General features: G+C 50.6%; 4 protein-coding genes across 4 annotated transcripts; 2 read left to right on the top strand and 2 right to left on the bottom strand.

Annotated features, from left to right (window-relative positions):
* Positions 1-531: 531 nt before the first annotated feature.
* Positions 532-2,067, top strand: BO82DRAFT_273812 (putative sister chromatid cohesion protein Dcc1; the record flags this gene model as incomplete). The annotated part of the gene is given in 5 exon segments (XM_025631071.1): positions 532-650; positions 725-905; positions 1,011-1,567; positions 1,676-1,886; positions 1,900-2,067. 5 exon segments carry the CDS (start codon positions 532-534, stop codon positions 2,065-2,067), a joined length of 1,236 nt encoding a protein of 411 aa, XP_025496216.1.
* On the bottom strand, positions 1,824-3,483 carry BO82DRAFT_350801 (uncharacterized protein). The gene has a single exon (XM_025634247.1). The coding sequence runs from the start codon at positions 3,314-3,316 to the stop codon at positions 2,126-2,128; it is 1,191 nt and encodes a 396-aa protein (XP_025496217.1). The 5' UTR covers positions 3,317-3,483; the 3' UTR covers positions 1,824-2,125.
* A 1,173-nt stretch (positions 3,484-4,656) lies between these two features.
* BO82DRAFT_398335 (E3 ubiquitin-protein ligase RNF216) lies at positions 4,657-7,279 on the top strand (the record flags this gene model as incomplete). The annotated part of the gene is made up of 3 exons (XM_025639021.1): positions 4,657-5,321; positions 5,389-5,672; positions 5,730-7,279. The coding sequence occupies 3 exons, from the start codon at positions 4,657-4,659 to the stop codon at positions 7,277-7,279; spliced, it is 2,499 nt and encodes an 832-aa protein (XP_025496218.1).
* Positions 7,280-9,448: 2,169 nt separating this feature from the next.
* Positions 9,449-10,282, bottom strand: BO82DRAFT_361404 (putative mitotic spindle checkpoint protein (Mad2B); the record flags this gene model as incomplete). The annotated part of the gene is made up of 1 exon (XM_025636814.1): positions 9,449-10,282. The coding sequence occupies one exon, from the start codon at positions 10,280-10,282 to the stop codon at positions 9,449-9,451; it is 834 nt and encodes a 277-aa protein (XP_025496219.1).
* Between the last annotated feature and the right edge of the window lie 5,135 nt (positions 10,283-15,417).

The raw sequence follows: 15,417 nt of genomic DNA on the forward strand, positions 1-15,417 counted from the left end.
GTTTACATGCCACTTCCTGTGCTGGTCATAGGCTTGACGTGCTTTCTCATGTTTCCAATGTACTGTACCCTGAAGGCGTTTTCGTTGTTCTCTGCGTCGTGATTTGTCGATAATCGCTTACTAGAATATTTTGCATGGTGTCGTCGGCCTGATCATGATGGGTCGATTTCCGATTATAGTATAAAGCATAGACTCAACCTTTTTTTAATCTATATCTATCTATCATAATCAGATTCATTAGAGGAATCATGGCGATTTTAACCTATAAGAAATCACTGATAGACAACGTGACCGAACTTCCAGGTCCAGTAAGAGACTGATAAGAGCACCGCCCATTAAGCGGTGGCCCGTGCGTCTATCAACGCCGCGGACTTCTCCCCATCCAGCACGCGTCCCGCGTCAGCTCTTCGAATTTCCACCTGCAGACGAAACCCAACTTTGCTCCTCTTTCCCCACTCCTTCAATTTCCTCTCTACCCTCAAACGGTCTTCACAATCACAAACCCCAAGTTGAGGCGGACAAGAAACAAAAATGTCCACCCAATCCACCCCAAGCATCCTCTTCACCCACACAGCCCCGCAACAAGGCTTCCGTTTACTCGAACTGCCCCCGGAGGTCGCGGACCTCCTCACCTCGGACAATCCTCCTACGTGCGTCAAGTTCCCTTTCCTTTCCTCCAGGAACTTCAAAAGGCTATACAGGAATGCTAATCCGAAGAAAAAAGATTATACCTCAAAACCCCCACCTCAACCACAGCACAGCCCACCACGAGCAGCAGTAAACCGACTGACCTCCGCGAATACGTCAACCTCTGCACTCCGACCCAAACCTACCGCATCCGGCAGGTCCAGTCGTCGAATTCCTTGCATATCTTGAGGCCTAGCGGTATGGGCGGAAGGGATACGGTCCTCCGGCGGGAGGATTTGGCTGCTGTGGATGTAAAGGCTGCTGCTGCTGTTGCTGCCGCATCACAGGGTTCGGATGGGGGGCGGGTTGCGTCAGGGGTCAAGGGGGAGGGGAACGGGGATGGGGATATGGACGTTGATGTGGACATTGATGTGGGTGTCAATCTGGCGGAGACGGTGACGACGATCGCTAAGTGCGGGTCGACGCTTGAGTTGCATGTGCCGGAGGGGGGGTTCAGGGCTGCGGAGTTCTTGGGGGGGTTGGTGGGGCGGTTTGCCCCGGTGACGAGTGGTGCTGCTGCGACTGGTAGTGCTAGGGAGGGGGAGGGAGATGCTGGGGCCGCGGAGGAGGACAAGGTGATGGAGACGGTGTTCGCTGATATCCCGGTTTCCCGGGCGGAGTGTGAGAGGGTTTGGGTGGAGGGGTGTGCGTTTGTGTGGCGGGGAAGGGCGTGGGTGCCGACGCCGGAGATCAAGATGGAGGTGTGGAAGCGGGTGGTCGATGGGGCGGTGGTACAGGGGATTGATCTCCGGACGCAGTTTCTGGTGGATGATCTGTGGAAGTCGGTGGTGGTGGAGGATGAGGATGAGGTGGAGGGACAGTTCCCCCGGGCTTTGTTTGAGGCGGTCGTGCGGAGGGTGGTTGAGGGGGAGGAGGGGAAGTCGTTGCTCGGTGAGAAGTTGAAGTGTGAGTTGATCTTCGCGATTCTGTGTGAAGGTGCCGTTGTCGTGGTTTGCTGACGTTTCGGGTTTACTGGTTTAGGGGCGAGTTTGGACAGGGAGGTTTGTGTACGTTGGGTTGGAGAGACGTATCTGGAGGCTATGGCGCCCATGGCGAGTGCGGCGGTTGGCCGCAGTGATTTCCTCAACGCTTGGAAGGATCGTCTACCAGAGGCTTGGAGGGAGGAGGTGGCTCTGGCTAAATTGACGGTAAGCTGGTATTTGTTCTGTGCATGCAAAAGACGGTCTCCATTGACCTTCGTATTAATTACAGGATGCCGTTTATCAACTGCCCGACCCGACGACCATCTCCTTTGTGACTGAATTCGAACGACAGCGGTCCAAGAAGAATCTGCCCACCGATGCTAGTGCTGCCACCGCAGCCAAGAAGTCCAGAAACTGGCACGAGCTCTTCAAGAACCAAAAGCGACAGAAGCGGTGACGCTCTAATGTATGCTTCCACCAAATGCACGGCTCCGAAAATGCAAATCATAAACACATCAGCACCAGGCATACTTCTCGTTCAGGCACCACTCCACTGTCTCGCCCAATCCATGCTCGGCGCCGCTCCATCTCAACGATGCGATACTGTCCTTTTGACGGTGAACTAACTCGGCATTGGGCGCGATCATGGCCACTGCCTGTTGCAAAAGGGGTGTCGGGTTCCAGAATTCCACCGTGCTCATATTCCACTTGTGTGCCTCAAGTTGCGCGCGTTTCAATATGGCAGCCATGGCCTTGATTGTGCGCTGTGTTTCTTCCGGCGACGTTGGCTCCTCATACACCCACCGCAGAATATACAGAGTATTTTCCTCCGGCTCTGAACCGAAATTCCTGTTCCATGCACAGTATACCCGCGCTGCTTCTTCGCCCGCGCCTTTCACTGCGGGGGCTTCTCTATCCGGGAAGAGAGACTTGACGAAGAACTCCTCTCTCGCCCAATGCCATTTGAGATGATCATAGTCCGGCGCAATTGCGATTCGAGGAGTGTGCGTCTTAAGGGATTCCACTCGGAGGAATTCGCGCTCTTTCTCTAAGATTTGCTCATTGCACACGCGGTCTCGGACATCTTTTGCAGTCAACGTTTTGACCTTGGGAAGAATATCTTCGGCCCCGGTCGAAGAACACTGCTCCTCAGCAATTGCTGGGAGCGCGAAATGACAAGACAAAAATGGCTTCCAGCCGAATTGAGCATAGAAGTTCTTCCCGATGTCGGAGAAGAGGATGCTGAAGATAGCCCTCTTCCTGCTTTCAGACTCCATGTTCCAGGTGTCGACCTTCTTGCTGAGTTCCTCCATCATCCTCTTCGCATATCCCTTGCCTCTGAACTCAGGCCGGCAGTAAACACTTCCTATGCCGTGCGTTGAGACATCTTCCACCCGGCCGTCGTGCGCCAGCCAAGCCTTCTTCTTGTATGTTTCGCATGAGCCTAGGATGGTTCTATCTCCTTCAGGCTCTCTGCTATCAACTAGAATCCAGCTGGTCAGGCCATGCTTGATCAATTGCTGCGCATGGAGATGACTCTCGCGCGCAATATACGTGTCGAGGTCCAGACGGCCTTTCCAGGCGATGCTGTTCAGCTTCAGAGCTTCGAGCTTCTCCGCGGGAGTCGCTGGGACCAGAACGAGGTCCGGGGAATCACCCTGCGGGAGAGCAACCCCGTTGGTGTAGGTGTTATCGGCAGCAGTCATGGTGTCTTCAGAATCACTAAGAAAGTGGATGTTTTCTGTCTTGGGCTGGAGAGGAACCGTGGAACGGATGGAGCTTGGTATATGTACGAAGGCGAATGACCCGGTGACGTGTTTCCACACTCAATTGTAAACGCGACGGCAAACCCCGTGGACTGTTACGTTTTTCACAAGTGAATGGGGAAAGGAAGAGCTGCAAGGGGGGAGGGGGTCTTTGGTAATATAAGAGATGAATGCTTTGGCTCGATGACGATACGGCAAGCTAACAACAATGGTACCAAAGGAAGTCAACTCCGGCGGGGACGGTTTCCTATTTGCGGAGGTGGCCGAGGACAAGCGACGACAAGCGCTGCCTTTTCCCAGTTGGGATGCGTACTGTACCAACTGTACCAAATATACTCTGAATGATGTAGGTCAGCTGCAATTGTTCACACTTGTTTGGATCGGTGCTGACCAATGCCAAGGGCCGAGTGCTGCTAGAATAGACGATGTTGTAAGGCGTGTGTTTTGACGATTCTTGTCAGTAGGTCAATTTGATAGTAACTAAAGTAACTAAAAACCACATACCCCGTCGCTAGCCTTTCAATCTTCGATAGACCGGAGCTCCGGCTTATCGGGGACCGACGGGGGGAGGTTGTCTTTCTCCGAATCAAGTAGGCGGTCAGCCAGGCAGCTACCACTTTTCCTTTCCCCAGAGCCGTCAGTCAACCACACTTCGTTTCCCCACTACGATATGCTAGTTTTCAATCCACTGCTCCAGCTCTGTTGATGCGTTTCCCCTTCCGCCACTAATCCCTCCTTCCCAGCATCAACTTTCACCCCACCCTCCGCTCAGGAAGCCTGGCAACTTCAAAGTCTTTCTTCACTGGGAGAGTGTTTATTCTCCCCAGTCTGCGAAGCCGTCATCGCTCATTCACATGTTCAAAGCATTTATCGGTGGGCAGTTTTTATTATCAGTGCCTAGCCTACCTAGCCTAGCCGCAATCTCCCGCCCGTGCTTGACCAAAGCTAGTGCAGATCACAAAGCCAACAACAACATCACAGCTCACAGCTTCTTTACTCATCGTACTCAGTATCTGTTTGTGAACACTAATTGTGCGCCTAGTTCAACGCCTCCTGTAGTACCTACCATTGTATTCACTTCGTCCTTACCCGGCATTTATCCTGCTCTACAACATGATTTACAAGACACTGTACCCGGTGCATGATCCCTTAATCTAGCCTTTCGGCCCATTTACCATACCAGAAGACCATCCATCACTACCAACTAGATCCGACGAGTCGCAAGAGAACCCTTCCCCGGGTCTCAGCACCGACCTTGATCAACTTCTCCGAATGCAACCATGGCATCTCGTCATCCTTACGCATCTAGCGTATCGCAAGTCCTCCGGGAACTAGAGGAGTTCCAGACCATGGACTATGAGAGCGCTTATTATGGCTTCAATGAAGACCTCCTGCTGGCTGACTTAGATCAGGCCGGTCGCTGGGGAACGTTTGCGAACAATCCTGAATTAAATCACGATACGTCCTCCACAGATCAAAGGCCTACAAAGAAACAAAGGACAGATCGGCTGGTGCATGGGGGCGATATCCCAGCAGTGCACATCCAGGACCGCTACACTGACCCAGACTCAAACGCCGTGCAACAACAGAGAGCTTCAAGGGGTCCTCCTGTGCTCATTGATCTTACGGAAGATGATCACCCGCTAACCGAGATCTTGGAGATCTTCCCAGACATTGATCCGGATCATTTAAAGGGTCTGATCGATCGCCATCTTGCGCTGGTGTCTCAAGCAAAGACAGAGATTCTGCTCACCGCCACTGATAAAGACTTAGCGAAAGGCGCTGCCATCGAAGAAATCCTTCAGAACCCTTCTTATCCCAGAAAGCAGAAGCGGCTTAAGAGAACAGTTGACGAGCGTGACTCGGTCCCCAAGAAGGAAGACGATATTCAGAAGTGGCTGAAGGCTATTCCTCAAAGAGGAAGTCCTCTGTACCTTGAAATCACGTAAGAGAGACCAGACCCCTACCGGTTGTCCCTCTTATACGAAGCAAGCTGAAGCTCACATTTATAGTGCTCGGTTGTTGGCGATTGAATTCCCTACTGTGCCCTGGACATATATCCAGAACCTCGCCCTGCACAAAAGAGAATTATACGCTGCGTATCTCAGTCTGTATGCCCTGGAAGACCCTTCTGCCAAGTCAACCAAGCCTTACAAGAACGAACGAAACCGCAATCCTCGCTCACATACAAGCCTGTACAAGTCGTACCCGGAAACCCTACCAATCATGGAAAACCTCAAACGCGAACTCAAGGCGGCTGCAAAAGCTGCAAAGAAGACCAAGGAGATGAATTCAGGTAAGTCATCTTCCCTGGATACGAAACTCCACTCTCTGACGCTTGATGGCAACGAAGCGGTCCTCCGTAACAACTTCGAAGATGTTGACGATAAGGAAGCCGAAGAGCGCAACATTCGAACGGGAAACCTAGTGGAGTGCCAGTGCTGTTTCGAAGAGGTCCCCGCGAACAAAGCATTGCCATGTGAAGGACTTGACGTTCATTTCTTCTGCTATACTTGCATGAAGTCTTCCGCAGAGACACAAATTGGGATGATGAGGTACAAGCTACAATGCTTTGACGGGAGTGGATGTCAGGCGAAGTTTGATCGATACGGGCTTGAGCGTGCCTTGGGAGCGAAGCTCATGCAAAAGCTCGATGCTCTTCAGCAGCAGGACGAGATTGGGCAAGCTGGGCTGGAAGGCCTTGAGTCCTGTCCCTTCTGCGACTTCCAGGCGATATGTGCTCCCGCCGATGAGGATCGAGAGTTTCGGTGCAGGAACCCTGACTGCGAAGTGGTTAGCTGTCGCTTGTGTAAGGAGAAAAGTCATCCACCGAGCAGCTGCGACGAGGCTAGGAAAGACAAGCAACTCCCATACCGGCATCGCGTAGAAGAGGCTCTGAGTGAGGCACTCATTCGGCCTTGTCCAACCTGCAAGGTGAAGATTGTCAAAACCGATGGCTGCAACAAGATGACCTGCTCGAAATGCGGGACTCAGATGTGCTATGTCTGCAACGTCAAACTCGGTGCCTCTTACGAACACTTCAATCGACCGCCAACCCATTGCCGCTTGTGGGATCAGAATGAAAGATATCCACTTGGAAGACAGGTTGACCAAGAGATTGAACAAGTCGAAGCAGATGCTATCGCCAAGATCCTGGCAGAGAACCCTGATGTCACCGAAGAAGAGATCCGAGTGAATCGTCCGGGACAGAAGCAGAATGCTAGACCTCCCCGGCCAGGTCGACCACAGAATCAGAATGCAAGACCTCCTCAGCCAGACCGCGCGCGCCAGCCTGTTCAAGCTCGGGCTCGCATCAATATTCAAGTTCCTGGGATTCCACAGCCAGATCAGCCGCGTCAACAACAAGTGCAACCGCGTCAACAACAAGTGCAACCGCGTCAACCTATGCAAGCTCCTCAGCACATACAAGCGCCTCGGGTCATACAGCAAGCTGATCCTGCCAATGTTTACTTCAGAGAGCCTTACGTTCACGTGCAAGCTCAGGCAAATCAAATGCCAATCGCCAGAAATTACTATGCCAACGGAATACAAGATATTTACGCCGGCAGACTTCCTTGGGAAGCTCCTAGCAACAATTACCCTCTTCCCAATGCACAAATAAACCAGCTAAACTCTGGCGAAGCTGGCTTTTTACCGCAGGGCCATCCTCCCAATAACCCAGCGGCGATGCCAATAGATCCTCCTCCTTACTACGCTTGGAACCATGGCCAGGCTTTATCTGTGGCACCACGTTTTCCTGCGCAGAACGTCGCAAATAACCCTGTGCCTAATCCAGTCGGACCGGGACAAACCAACCCATATCCTTCCTATCACATACCACCCATCGTTTCTCAGAACGCTCGACGAGCATCCGGCGGACTGGGTGGATATGCTCGCGACTAACTCCTATACTGGAAGCTTTGCGCGGGCGTAATTCCAACCACGCTAATTATCCCTTGAAATGCTACTTACTAACCATGTGAACCATGACAGCGTCCTAGCTTCCACGCATTTTGGTCATTTGAATACATTTGGGGCTTTATCTCTTGACTTGGTTATGGGTTGGTCTTGGAGAACCAGGGACAATGATATCATCTCATTTCGCTGGCTCCAGCTCCCTTCTTGCTTTTGCATCTTTCATTGGGACCATTCACAGTTGAGCAAGCGTCAAGGAGTTCAGGCGTCCCATTTTCGTCATCGTCATCGTCATCAGTTGTCTCACCCATCACTACTAATCGGTTCTTTCTTGTCTTGGCATAGCCTAGCATAGCTTGACTTCTTGCGCAACAACTTTGCTTGTGCGACTTTTTGAGTTCTATTTTTCAATGGCAAGAAGACAGGTAGGCAGGCAGGTAGGCAGACAGACAGATAGATGAATCATATCTTCTCGAGACATCGGGGACCTGGAATTCGAACTCCCCAGCCAGAGTCGGGAGAGATAGGAAAGCCTATACTTTGAATGCGGTCATTGTCTCACCGTATGGCTTCACAGGGCTCTGGATTAAGCTCTGGGCCATGTTCCTATGCTATGCACGTAGCCCACCACTGGATCAGTAGCGTAGGTTTCCAGCCAGCTACCACGGGACGAACTCGTAATTCCCACAAACAACGACTAGTGTACTGTACCTATCCCAAACAAAAGGCACAGTACTAGTACCAGTACTGACAGCGAACACAGGTCGAAAGCGCTTCCAGCTGAGGCATACCCTCCAGCCCATCCGTCTATCTCAGCCGAGACGTCGAAACCAAGCGAAGAGGAGCAAAGAAAAAGATAGGGCTGGTCTAATCTGCTCAGTTCTTCAATACTTCAGAACGATAATGTCGGCAGGTATGAATAGAGCGGCTGGCAATTCGCTCCCTTCCCTTACCTTCCCTACCTTCCCTCCTCAGCCCAGCTTCCTCCCACGGCATTCCCAGAAGTACCCCGTTCAGTAGCCCCCTCCCCCCCATTCCTACGGGATTTTCTGCTCTTGAATCTGTAAAGTACATAAACCATCCAGCAGCTTGAACTAATCCCCATGCCCCATCCTGCGCATTGAGTTTCCAGTGTTCCGTGGCTGGATTGAGGGGAAAGGAGGGGGAGAAAGTGCGGGGGAAAGTTTTTCTCATTTCATACGGTCCCATCTCATTGGCTATTATGTTGTCTCACATATGTATATGTCATGTGTATAAGGTATAGTAGTATGAAACTATATGCTATATGCGCCTTTTTTTTCAAGGTGGGATTCATGCTTTCGGAACTTGGAACTTTCTGGATAAAACACACAAAGACTCGAAGCAAACACGGGGTACAAACAGGGGAGAAAACCGGATTTTGATGAAGTGATCGGAGACGGGGAAGTTTAAATGCGACGAGCTGGGAGAGGAAAAGTCTGGCAGACGGGTGTGTGGCATCTCCCGTCAAACCACATGATTGATTACAAACAACTCACCCTCGGGTCACTCGGCTCAGGGCATAAAAGCATAAATCAGCCAAGACAAACAAGGCAGGCAACCTTTCCATTGCTGAAATTGGCCGGTAAATCTGAATTTGCTAGATCATATAGTTGAAGAGAGAACGAGCTCGACAAATGATAAGAGAGGGATACAGAAAGGAGATGGTATGGAAGATGGTGAGTCCCTTGAAGAGAGGATGTGAAACAAGTAGAGAGATATGAAAGTAGGGAGGAAAATGAAAAGGAAAGAAAAGAAAAAGAGTAATGAAAGAAGTGATAAAGAAATGACAATCGAAGTGATAAGAAAAGGAACGTGACAAAATGATGATCAGGAAACATTGAAAACGAAGAGCGAGCACAGAAAGACAAGAAAAGATATCAACCAAATCTATGATGATGCCATGCGAGTCCCAAAAATCGTCCGCTCCCCATTTTATATATTTGCGCCGCTCAATCGACGACAATTCCTAAAGTTCCTCATCCATCATGTATGTTCGATCATTGGCCACGCTAAATAGAATGAGATATATGAAAAGAAAAGAGAAAAGTAATGAGTAAAGGAGCAGAAACATGTCTGGTCCGAAAAGTCCCCATGGACTAGACAAAGAGGATACGGCGATCGCGATTAAACCGGAGTTCATGGCGGATGCTCCGAGTCCACGGGTTCGTTGAACTTTTGCCGCGCCTCCTCCACCCATAGTTCCAGTCGGAGTTCACCAGCTTCTACCCGGCGTACCGGGACTGTTTTAGCGCGTCCGTTTGACACTTTCGGGGGTGGCGGCTGCGGTTCGCCATTTCGCAACTTCGAGACCGAATACGGCGCAGTACACGATCTGAGGTGGACTTTGCCGGGTTCGGCGACAATCCATGTCTGTTCTTCGGTCGTAGATCCGGCAGGGGGGAGAGCGTCCTCGCGCACTTCGATACAGACGGTAAAACTGAACTCGTCATCTCGAGGCAATGGCGTCAGCCGTGCGCATGCAGATGCCAGGCGGGCGAGGCAGGCGCGGAACTGTGCTTCCAGGTCGACCGTGGGAGGAGCGGGAGCTCGGTCGGGCAAAGGAATACCTGCCTTGGAAGGATCCTCCTTGCGATCCTCAAAGGTGGTGTGGATCTCCCCAGCGGGCACGCGGGGGAAGCCCGACAGATCGAACGCATATCTTTCGAGGGGCTGGTTGGTGCGGAGAGAAGAAATGATGATGCTGACGGCGGTGATTGTGCCCTTCAAGATTTCGGTTCCCACCGCGATCGACGCATCGTTGATGTAGTCACACACCTTCGGGTGACGGGATTGCCGGACAGGATAATTGTACGCCCGGACAGGGAGGAACGTTGCTCGCGGGTAGACTGACCGGAGGAACAGGATCTGGTGTATCGAGACGGTGAGGAAGTTGGTGAAAGATGCCGCCAACGCAGACTGGTTGTTGGGCAGCGACTTCGGGGCGGTGACAGGAGTTGAGAATGTTGTCATGGTGGTTGTAACGGAAGGGATTGTGGTACTCTCACTGGCAATAGGCATTGCCGTCGAAGGCTCTAGTATCGTCGTTTCCACGGGAAAAATGGTATTGACGGGATCTCGGAGATTCTGAGTGCTGTTCCACCCTGAGGCTAATCATCGCTCTGTCTTTATCGAGTCACGCGAGTCAATAAACTGCTTTCTCTTCCAAGTATACAAGCTGTGTTGCGTTTTTCGGGGGAGTTTAGGCCATCCTAAAGATTGTATGTGATGTGACAAGGGAATTGAGGGGGTGGGAGGAAGTGGTGGGGATGGGGATGTTGAGGAGAGCGAGGAGGGAGGGGAAGGAGGGGTGAAGAGGGGAGTAACCACGAAATTCGTTAGTAGAGAAGTGGTTTGGATACAGAGGAGGGAAAGTTGCGAAAGATAAGCAACTTAAATCAGAAGGAAAAGAGATCGGGTGGTCGGAGGGAGAGGGGGCAGGAGATAGAGGGTACGACAAGGAAGCGGGCAGTGAAGGTGAAGTTGCGTTAAGGTAACTTAGTGGTAATGGTGGTGAAGGTGGTGAAGGTGGTGATGGTGGTGATGGTGGTTATGGTAGGTCAAGGAAGAGGCATGATGGGGAAAAAGAGAAACAACAGAAGAGGGGTGATTGTGATAATGATCGGGGGTGGTGATGGTGGTGAGACAAGGGGAGGAAGAGTCAGAAGGAGGAGGATTAGACATACGTTGGGTGGACTGGACAACGAGACAAACAAATCTCAGAGCATGGAGGACTTCGTTCGTTGCGATCGTGACAAACGGCGAGGAGAGAGGGGGGGGAGGGGGGGGGGAAGAGAGAACCGTAATCGGAGTATTAAAAAAAGAGAGGGGGGAGAGAGAGAGATAATGCGGTGATGATGTTGATGATGATGATGGAATTTCTCTTTTTCCCCTGCCCTGGTTGGATGTCCTTTCCCAATTAATTTTCTCTTTTTTTTTGCCCTTTTTTTTAAAAAAAAAAGAAAAGGTCCCTCTTTTCCTTACAAACTGCCTCCCTGAACAACAAACAACAACCACAACGGTAACCACCACCTTTTCCACTGAACCCTCTGCAAAAAGGAAACAAGCAGAAGGGTAAGAAAAAGGAAACAGAAGAAGAAGAGAACACGAACGGATTGGTTCGGCTTCGATTTCTCTGTCTTCTTTTCTTCTTTTCTTCTTTTCTTCTTTTCTTCTTTCCTTCTCTAAACTGTCTTGCGCCAACAGAGACAAGAAGCGGAGGGGAGCTGACAGATGGATATGGGACCGACCCTTGGATTGAAGAGGGGCGGGCGTGAAAGGGAGAGGTGGGCTACTGCTGGCTGCTTAAGTTGCTCTGAACTGTATCGGATTGGGATAAGCCAAGGTTTCCCAGGGGAGCCCGCTTAAGATCCCGGAGCTAGTGAGGGTAAGTCGATGAAGGTGCTATAGTGAATGTGAAAGAGTAAAGACACCCCGGGTTAATACAAGAAGCCAGAAGAAAAACACCAAACTAAATCACAAGAGAGAGAGAGGGAATGAGGCAGAAGAAGAGGAGGAGGGAGGGAGAGGGAGGGAGAGAGGGAGAGGAAAAGAGAAGGAAAGAGAAGTAAGAGCGAGAAAGAGGGAGAGTTTGCGGGCAACTCAACTACTCAAGTTTCTCGGAGGGGAAAGCTTGTCGGGCGACGACGAGTTGTTAGTTAAGAACAAGACGGCGCCCAAGTCATCCGCAATCCATTCTCATGGCTGTCTCTTTTTACACTAATCACTAATTCCGGAGTGAGTCTCAGTACGGAGTACTACGGACCATACAGGCTCATTCATGCTCACGGAGCTGCCCCCTCTCCCCATCACGTGGTTGCGTCATGGGTGTGGATGCGCTGCAGCATTCAGCTCAAGATCCATTCTTACCATTCGTTACCTTACCATCTTACGAACAGGCAGGATAGGCAGGATGTACAGTACTACCCCCCGAAAATGAGGATTGTCGTTCGACATCCCTCAAATCCAATGACAGCAGAAACTACCGAACATCCTTCATCCTCTACTGTACACGGGGTTGAGGCTGGGCTAAGACGGAATGGAACCGACTGTAGCAACCTTAGGAACAAACGGTGTAAACGGCAAAGAGAGCAGCAGCGTACGTAGAGGCGAAAAGGATTCGGTCATTGTGCATTATAACTTCCCTCATTGACCATTCACAGCACGGAGGCAAACTGCAGGCAAGTAGACACTCTGTAGGTACATGTTTGGATAAATTCAGTACAGGTGAAGGAAGAACTTCCTTTTCTCTTTCCCTAACTCGGTCCGAAAACCAGACACAAAATGAAGGAAAAGAAAAGAAAAGGATATAACAACTGGTATTGACAACGAAGGTGGAAGGGAAAGCGCCCAAAGTTCATCATCAACATTCCCCACTCGTTCTGTATCGAGTAACAATGCGTGCGCATTCGCTGGTTTTAATACCGCCTCTTCCGTTTGCCAGGCCGATCATCTGCTACTAACACTTGACTCGCACAGCAAACGGATGTGACAAGGAAAGGCGTGGGAGCAGAAATGCCAGCCGTGGTTGACCGACGGCGGTGGGTATCCTGGCTATAAGGAACCAAAGTCTAATTGCATACTGGCTGAGATTCTCCCACTGCGAAAATGGGTCTTCCACTAAAATGTACTCTATAGTTGGGACGTACCCGGAAATTCATTCAGTGGTCTGTCTTCAAGATGTGTGTAGTGCAGCCTTATTAGCCCTCCCCTCCCCCCCCCGGCTCTGTAGAGATCAGTCTGATATCACACCCTAGGTCTTAGTGACGATCATGGCGAGTGTTCTTCGTAGAAATTATTCATCCATCCGTCCTCCACATTGCTCAGCGAATCCCTTGACTTGCGGGTAACTTTGACTCTATGTATGCACTGTGCTGGATACTGTCTCATCATAGAGACATACAACACATATTATAATAGTAGAATTTACATATTTCCCGGGCATCTTTCCTCAGCTGCCTTTGTTCTTACCCGAGGTTATTGGCTGTTAGTTGTGAACCCCAGTCAGCCTTGAAGTGCAGTACGCCCGCATACCAGACATTTGCCCTCCAGGCAATGAATCATTCTACTACTTTCCTGTTTAGGGGGATTTGCCGCCCCTCAGGTGCTCATCTTAAATAATCAATAATAACTTGCCGGTTTCTCCCCTGCCTTCAACAAAAACCCCACCATGATCAACTTTAGTTGACTTAAGTACCAAGTTACTCATATAATTAATCAGCCTCCTCTTCCTCCCCTCCCCGGGCCCATCAAAAATCTACGACTTAGTTACCCGAAATTCTTTACATAACCATACCCAACGCCACTGGAGCCGCCCCTTTCTGTACCTTGTCCTAGACTATGGTCGCCGGTACACATATTCGTTGCCGGGTACCTTACCTAGGTACAGTATCTGGAGTACCTGGGTTCGTTCCAAAGTACCTGACAGATACCAGCTATCAGACCACCTCTCAGAGGGTATGAACTCGGATCTCAATCAGAGCCTACCGAAAGGAAAGCGCCCTACGGCAGTAGTCAAAAGTTTCCCCATCCTCACCCTCCATAAACCTTACGCTGCATGACCGTCAACCAAGACGTTACTATATCAACCATTAAAGTTCTCACGTCACAGATATCCCTACGGAGTACATAAGTGCATCATCCGTTGGGCGGACACTTACCCGCGGATTAGATTGCTCCATTACTCGAAGTGATCATCGTCAACTCTTGCTTTTCTCGAGCACCCGAACCAGATCTTCTCCACCGAACGCCACACGCCCAGAGGAGAGATCCATAACTCGGGTAGACTAAACAACATCCCTCTTTTCCCTCGCACATTGCTGCCAAGTGCTAACAAACTCGCTTGCCCGTTAGCTTTTTCTCTCGGTACTTTTTTTTTTCGCCCTCACCTGATCAATACCTCAAATAAGGACCCATGCTATCCGTTGGCTCACTGCGGGCCACTACATCTAACGCTCAAGAACATTTGTAGAGTCAGGTAGCCCGTACCTACATCTCATCCCGCTGATACCAGCCAATTTTCTCGAATCCCCACTACGTTGCCCCAACTATCACGGGCATTCTTTGATTCGCGTAATAAGCGTTTCAAGGTCTTGGTCTGCCGGGGGGTGATATTCGCATTTTCGCTGATCATTGCGAAGGCAAGAAAGGGACCGATGTCGTCAGGGAGCTGGGGCGCGCAGATCTTGATATAAATATCAACGATCGTTGCGGAAGGGCCACATGCTGGAAAAGCCTGTTTGTTTGCCCTGGCGGGACAAGGTCGAAGTACATGGTCATGGGTCAGTTGAACATGGAATGCATACGATCAGAGGCACACGTGATGGTATCGTCGACCCAAATCCGGGGTAAGACGATAGTCGAGGGATCTTCCCTGGCACTGTAGTCCCTCGTAGGACGAAGGCTTAATCGGAGATTGGATTTGTCTCACGAGCGCGATCGAGGTCCTAGTTGTGAGATGTACTAGGTACTAAATAGCTGTAGAGGTGTGGCTCCATGCGTAACAGGTTTGGTGGTGTGGTTCCTGATAAGATCTTGCCAGGGATACGCGCATCGATCGATATCCTTGTCGTCCAGATGTCAGGGCTGGCTTCTTACACAGTTGGTGCAGACGATCCGCTTCGCGCCCCAGCAACATAGATAATGGGTTTGTGCTCTGAATTGTGAAGTGCACCCTCCTTATCTTCGGCCATGGGCGTCTCCACTGATTGGTGTACCTGACGTCCCTGGGTTGGCCTCGCTAGTGGGTTATTTCTGTTTTCTCGCAAACTCGCAGAGTAAGATGTAGCTTCTTTGGATTTCACGGAAAAGAATACTCCCATTAGCAGATCAATTGACATGTGATAAGCATTCCCATTTCCGAAATCCAATTCTGGACCCTCGGCAGCGCACTCAGACTTGTGCCTGACAAACTCGTCGCGATTGATGCGGTACCCATACATATAGAGCAGGGGGCATATTTTCGACAGCATTGAAAGTCCACAGGCTGTGTCGTGGAGATGAGATAAATAGGGAATAATGAGTAGCACGCTGGAGGTCATATCCTAAAGGAAGAGTCGAGGAAGAGGACCGATCACATCGAAGGATTGAAGTCAGACATGTCACCAGTT

This window comes from Aspergillus uvarum (assembly GCF_003184745.1).
Source record: "Aspergillus uvarum CBS 121591 unplaced genomic scaffold BO82scaffold_5, whole genome shotgun sequence".
Classification (NCBI taxonomy): domain Eukaryota; kingdom Fungi; phylum Ascomycota; class Eurotiomycetes; order Eurotiales; family Aspergillaceae; genus Aspergillus; species Aspergillus uvarum.